Source organism: Arachis hypogaea, chromosome 11 (assembly GCF_003086295.3).
Source record: "Arachis hypogaea cultivar Tifrunner chromosome 11, arahy.Tifrunner.gnm2.J5K5, whole genome shotgun sequence".
Classification (NCBI taxonomy): domain Eukaryota; kingdom Viridiplantae; phylum Streptophyta; class Magnoliopsida; order Fabales; family Fabaceae; genus Arachis; species Arachis hypogaea.
The window spans coordinates 37,348,203-37,355,674 of record NC_092046.1 but is presented as its reverse complement, the minus strand read 5'-3'; the positions used below and the strand labels follow the sequence as shown (position 1 = coordinate 37,355,674).

The 7,472-nt window shown below is 34.4% G+C and overlaps 1 protein-coding gene across 1 annotated transcript; it reads left to right on the top strand.

The window, feature by feature from the left end:
- The first annotated feature begins 2,292 nt into the window (after positions 1 to 2,292).
- LOC112723860 (uncharacterized) lies at positions 2,293 to 4,922 on the top strand. The gene is made up of 5 exons (XM_072205964.1): positions 2,293 to 2,319; positions 2,432 to 2,541; positions 2,772 to 4,213; positions 4,303 to 4,674; positions 4,771 to 4,922. The coding sequence occupies exons 1-5, from the start codon at positions 2,293 to 2,295 to the stop codon at positions 4,920 to 4,922; spliced, it is 2,103 nt and encodes a 700-aa protein (XP_072062065.1).
- The last annotated feature ends 2,550 nt before the right edge of the window (positions 4,923 to 7,472 follow it).

The window sequence follows — 7,472 nt, the reverse complement described above, 5'->3', positions numbered from 1 at the left end:
CCCGCGCCTGCCTCGGGAGAATTTGGTCGTCTATCCCCATCCCTGCAAAAAAATTTCCCACTATTAAATTCCCATTCGGGACAGTCCTCGTAAGAATCATTGCGTCTCGGAAAGTTTTGCCATTCCTAGGTTTATTTGTTGAACCTGCTCATTTTCTAAATATTAAGAGTTAAAACACATGATTTGTTAGGGAGCATTATAAAGTAAGCACTTATGTATTTTAGCTTTTTGCATATCGAACAATGACGTTGTACTTCTGAAGTTTCAAGTTTGCTGTCATATTGTAATATACTTCTGACGTAGTCTGTTGACATAGACTTGGTTTTTAAGATATTGTATTTTACGTGAAGGCTTTCTCAAGTTTACATTTCACCTAGTTTTTTTTATATTAATTAAAGAAATTTTTTTTAGCATATTATACACTTGAGTAAATGTTAAATAATAATTAATAAAATTATTAAATTATATTTGTGCTTGTTAATCATCAAAATTTAATCGGAGATGCAGTAAAGTTAATAATCTTTTTTTTTTATGTGATGAGAAAATAAACTTTAAAATTTTTTCAATGATTTTGAGAGATGCATATCAAATGATTAAGAGTATAAGAGCCTAAGGTGAGTTAATTATTTTTTATATGATGGATGAAATGGTGTAATATGTTGATATGAGTTGAAATGGGTGTATTTTACAAGTGTGATGTATAATGTAAATCGTTACTTATGATTTACATAACAAAAGAAATCGTTATTCACGATTTCTGTTAACTTTTTTTAATTTTTTATCTTATTTGAAATCGTTATTCACAATTTTTTTTATCCCATATCACTGTATTACACCAAAACATCATAGTATTAATGAAAAACACCAATAACAACCCAATATAAAAAAAATTAGCCGCCTAAGGTAATGGTTTTTCAAAAAAATCGAAGTACCTTATCAAAAACCAAATTAACCAATTATAACTCAAGTTATATTGTCAGTTCCTATAATAGACACGATAAACTCCGAAACAAAATCAGAGGTGAGGATAACATGACACTTCATATAGATAAGATATACATATGAAGCACAACAGTAGAAATAAGGGTAAGGGATAGGCATACAATACATCTCTAAATGAGCATCATGTTATTGATGAATTCAATGTCTAGAGTAGTAAGACATAAATGAATAAAGAATTGAATACAAATGAAACCAAAATGGCTAAATCTACATGATGTCAAATGAGCTTTGTAACATGGTTCTGAAAACTGGAAACCGGTCACTTAGTCGGTCCGGATAACCTAAAAAACCGAATGGCAAAGAACCGGTTAAAAAATCGGTCGAACCGACAGTTAACCGGCGAACCGGAAGAACCGTTCAATTTTTTGGCGGTTCAATGGTTTGGAAATTCAGAAGCCAAATGACGTCGTTTTGGCTAAAAAAAAAAAAAGAGAAAGAAACTGGCGTACGCGTTAACCTAACCCTAATCACTAATCAGCCACCAATCACCCAAGCTCCCAGCCTCCCCTTTCTTCCCCCCTCACCCACCATTCACCAAGGCCACCATTGCCACCGCCCAGTCGCCCACCAAGCTCCAGATTCCAGAGCGCTCCTCATTCGCCAGTCGCCACCCAGCAGCGCTCCTCATTCGCCACCCAGCAGCGCTCCTCATTCGCCACCCAAACCACTGCACAGCAGCCGCGACCACCACCGCGTTGAGCTCGCCTCCTCGTCGCCGAACCTCGCCGAGCTCGCCGAGCCCGCCTCTCATTCGCCAGTAAGACTGATTTTCTTGTCTTCTTGATTTTGAACATGCTTCCCACTGATTGTGAGCTCGCCTGTTCTGTTTGAAAAAAAAAAAATAACAGGGCATCTGAGTTAAAAAAAAAATAATATATGAATCCAGTTAAATATGCTTCAGGTTCAATCTGTTTTTCAAGTCGTGTTGAGTCTCGAACCAGTTTTTCAATCCAGTTTTGTTGCTTCTGTTTGCTGCTGCATGAATCTGTTTTTGATTCTCTGTTTTTGCTGCTTCATGAATCTTCAATCTGTTTTTGCTGCTTCATGAATATGTTCTGATCTTAATTTTTGTTTTTGATTCTCTATGCTGCCTGTTCTATTTGCTGCTTCTGTTTGCTGGTTCATGAATATTTTTGTTGCTTCTGAATGGAAATAGTTTTAAATTTTTATTTTACCTGAATCAGTTGATTTCTGTGACTGTCAAGCTGCATGAAGTTGATCTATGCTGCCTGTTCTGTTTGCTGGAAATAGTTTTTGATTCTCAGTTGATTTCTGTGACTGTCAAGCTGCATGAAGTTGATCTATGATGCCTGTTCTGTTTGCTGGAAATAGTTTTTGATTTTCTATGCTGCCTGTTCTGTTTGCTGCTTCATTATTTTCATGGTTTTTTGAAGTTGATTTCTTGTCTTTGATTTTCTGATTGTTATAGATGGAACAATCACAAAGTAACTCACAGCCACAAGATAATGCTGCTCAAAATTCTCAAATTGGTTCATCTAGAGGTAAATCTGATCCAGCTTGGCAGTATTTTACAGTGAAGTATGACAAAAATAACAAGGCTCAATATACATGTATTTTCTGCTTGAATACTTACAATGGAGGGGGGATATATAGAATGAAATATCATCTTGCAAAAATTTCTGGACAAATTAAAGTTTGTAACAAAGTAACTGAAGATGTTGAGCTTCAATTCAAAAGGCTTTTGGAGGAAAACAAAAAAATAAGGCAGAAAAAAGAAAATTTACATCTGATTGTTATGATGTGAAAAGTGAAAGAGAAGCGGAAGAAGAGGGTGAAGCGCCTAATCCTGTACAACCTCCGGCTCCTGCAACAATGGGAGACAAAGGAAAGAGAAGAGCGATTGCTGCTACTCCAATTGGAAGTTATTTTAAGGAAAGGACTACGCCAGGCTCTCAACCAGCTTTGAAAAGTGTCTTGGCCAGTAAACAAGTTAAACACAAGGTTAAGTTGGGGCTTGCAAGATGGATCATTGATGCACGGATTCCATTCAATGCAATTCAATCGCCTTACTTTCAACCTGCCTTGGACGGCGTTGCTACGATTGGACCTGGTTTCAAGGGACCGTCGTATGACGAAATGAGAGTTCATTTGCTGGCCGATCTTAAGAAGGAGTGTCAGTTGCTTGTTGAAGGTTATAGGAGCTCGTGGAAAAGGACTGGTTGTACACTGATGGCAGATGGCTGGACTGATCAAAGGCAACGTACGTTAATTAATTTTCTAGTTTATTGTCCTGCTGGTATGTCATTTGTTAAGTCTGTTGATGCTTCTGATATGATAAAAACTGCCGATACCTTGTTTAAACTGTTTGCTGAGGTTATTGAGTGGGTTGGGTCTAGTAACATTGTGCATGTGGTTACTGATAATGCTGCGAATTATGTATCTGCTGGGAAACTCATTCATGAAAAGTATCCAAACATTTTTTGGTCTCCTTGTGCTGCTCATTGCATCAATCTTATCTTGAAAAACATAGCAAGTCTTCCTCACATAGCTGACCTTGCCTCTCGTGCTTCAAAAGTGACTGTCTTTGTTTACAATCATATGATTTTCTTGTCATGGCTTAGAAAAATAAAAGAGTGGAAAGAAATTGTTCGACCAGGAGTAACACGTTTTGCTACTGTTTTCATTACTTTGAAAAGTATATATGATCATAAACAAGACTTGCAAGCATTGGTGATTGACAAATATTTCACTTCTTATAAATTATCCAAGAGTGTCAATGGGAAGATGGTTAGTTCAATTATCTTGGATAGTAAGTTTTGGGAGGATTGTTTTACTACTGTTATGCTTGTTGGTCCTCTAATTAAGTTATTGAGGCTTGTGGATGCTGATGAGAAACCTTCTCTGGGTATCGTGTATGCGGGCATGCAAAGAGCCAAAATTAATATCAAGACAATGTTTAGAAATAGGAAATCTGCATACACACCTTATACAAGTATCTTGAAAATGCGGTGGGATAAGCATTTGAAGCGTGACCTCCATGCAGCAGCATACTTTTTGAATCCAGATTACTTCTATAGCGAGGGGTTTGTTGAAAAGGCAAATATCTTGAGGTCTTTGCTTGATTTATTTGATATTGAAACTCTTTGCGATGACTCGGTTGCCGCAATGCAAGAGATACAATTGTATCGAGATCGAAAAGGAAGTTTTGGAAGGGAAAGTGCATTGAAAGCAATTAAGAGACTTGAACCTGGTAAGTATTTATATTTCTATGTTCAATTTACTTTGAATATTTTTTAAATATTGAATGAGAATTGATGGTTGAATTTCATATTCTGGTAGGTGAATGGTGGAGGCTACACGGTGGGAGTGCTCCTAACTTGCAAAAAATGGCAGTTCGTCTTCTTCATCAAACATCTTCATCATCCGGCTGCGAGAGGAACTGGAGCCTCTTTGAACAAATCCATTCAAAGAGGAGGAACCGATTAGAGCATCAAAGGCTAACTGACATTGTTTATGTCACTTATAATCTACTTCTTCAATCTAGAATGCATCGCAAGAAGAAGAATTATGATCCAATTGACATTCAAAGCATTGACACAGTAGATTTTTGGGTAATGCCGGATGAAGAAGATCCTGAATTTACTAATGGAGACATCGAAGGCGTTGAAAATTTAATTTATACGGATAATGCTATGCCTTCATATCCTACAGGTTATTGAAATAGCAAAACTTGTTTCATTTCCTCTCAATATCTGATGTAAAGTTCTAACTTTAATTTTTTCTTGGTTTTCTATTTTATTTTATTAGATGGAGGAGATGTGGAACTTGGTGTGGATTTCCCTAATGTTGCTGATTCTTCAAATACAACTTCTTTTGGTGGTACTTCTGATGATGGTGGCTTTGGATTACCTGTTTATGATGGAGATGTTGGAACACTTAATGATAATTATAATTTTTGATGAGTTGCACCTTTGATTAGTTGAAAACTTGCTAGTAATTGTATCTTTTGAATGTAGAACATTAGGGGTTTGTCATTATGTATGTTTTATTTTTTGTTTAGTTATAAACTTTGATGTTTGAAGTTATTTGTGAACCTCTAATATTAAGAAATGGATAATTTATTATGTGAAATATTAAATTTTATTAAGTTAGAAATTATTGAATTTATATACTTAAGATTATTTTAAGTTTTTTAATAATTTTGTTTAATATTTAATTAAACCAGTTGAACCCCGGTCGAACCAGTGAACCATTAAACCAGTGACCTCACCGGTTTATTGACCGGTCCGGTTCTTGCAACCTTGCTTTGTAATACCCTACCACATAAATCCTTACGTTATAGTCATAAATCAGAAGTGGTGAGGCATTACAACACCTAAAAGAAAAATACATACATATATTCTCAAGATAGTAATATAGCTAGGAGCTTGTGAAAAAAGAATAACAAAACGACAATCGCATTGCACACGAAATGTTAAAGATAGAAAGCATCGATTACACACACACTCACATCGGATTTGGAAAAAGATACATAACAAGTATTAGTCTCGATCTGCGAAGAAATGACCGACTAAAAAATATTACAAACAGAAGTATACCCAAAAGACAATCATATTTCTCCAAAATAAAATCTCTAAGAGGGATATACAATACATATTTAAAAGTGGAGAATAAATATATACTAATTACAAAAATACAAAATACAAAATACAAAATACAATCCCAAAAGAGTTTTTGCTTTCCAATGAGATATCCAGCACGCTCAACGAGGTGCACCACGTCTTGTATCTGAAAATAAACAAACTCCACAATGGGTGAGAACCCGAAGGTTTTCAATAGAGTAATAGTTCCAGATAGAGACTATGTAAAACTACTTGAACTCGCTAGGTAATCCTAAACTCTAAACACACAAGGTTCAAGCCTAGATTTTTACTAAACCAAACTAGGTAAATATGCTAAGTTCTCAACTATATCGGTGGTTCTTAATCTCTGTTCTTCACAACACATCTCAGCATCTTTCTTTCTAGTATCGCAGTTGATCAATATTTAGTAATCCGTTTAGTAGTAGCAATCATAAGTAGTAAGATTCAAACAGAAACAAAGGCAAATACAATAAATATGGCAATTAGCAGTTAAATAGAGTTAAATAGAGTTATTCACATAGACAATCCAAGTACAATATGCAAACCCAAACAATAACAGATAGATGCACATGATGCATGCCTGCCTTATGACCATGTGCTCACGTGTCACTTATACTGCCAAACCCGACATTAAATCTTCTTGACATCTCATGGATCGGTCTCTCGGTGCACATCCCCAGAAGAAAAATCAACAAGTTATGGAACTATTATCTCAACGGAGTGTGTCGCCTCACCTTCTCCTAGAGGTACAATCGTAACAAGACAACGGATATGAGTTGAAATGGGTGTATTTTACAAGTGTGGTGTATAATGTAAATCGTTACTAACGATTTACATAACAAAAGAAATAGTTATTCACGATTTCATAAATCACAATTTTTTTAAATTAAAAAATTAAAATCGTGACTCACGATTTCTTTTTTTTTGTCTTATCTGAAATCGTAACTCACAATTTCTGTTAACTTTTTTTTTTAAATTTTTTGTCTTATTTGAAATCGTTACTCACAATTTCTTTTTATCATATCACTGTATTACACCAAAACATCATAATATTAATGCAATACACCAATAACAACCCAATATAAAAAAATTAGCCGCCTAAGGTAATGGTTTTTCAAAAAAAAATCGAAGTACCATATCAAAACCAAATTATCCAATTATAACTCAAGTTATGTTGTCAGTTCCTATAATAAGGTGTATTTTACAAGTGTGATGTATAATGTAAATCGTTACTTACGATTTACATAACAAAAAAAAATTGTTATTCATGATTTCATAAATCACAATTTTTTTAAATTAAAAAATTAAAATAGTGACTCAAGATTTCTTATTTTTTTTGTCTTATCTGAAATCGTAACTCACGATTTCTGTTAACTTTTTTTAATTTTTTGTCTTATTTGAAATCGTTACTCACAATTTCCTTTTATCCCATATCACTGTATTACACCAAAACATCATAATATTAATGAAAAACACCAATAACAACCCAATATAAAAAAATTAGCCGCCTAAGGTAATGGTTTTTCAAAAAAATTGAAGTACCATATCAAAAACCAAATTAACCAATTATAACTCAAGTTATGTTGTCAGTTCCTATAATAGACACGATAAACTCCGAAACAAAATCAGAGGTGAGGATAACATGACACTTTATATAGATAAGATATACATATGAAGCACAACAGTATATCAGAAATAAGGGTAAGGCATAGGCATATAATACATCTCTAAATGAGCATCATATTATTGATCAATTCAATGTCCAAAGTAGTAAGACATAAATGAATAAAGAATTGAATACAAATGAAACCAAAATGGATAAATCTACATGATGTCAAATGAGCTTTGTAATACCCTACCACATAA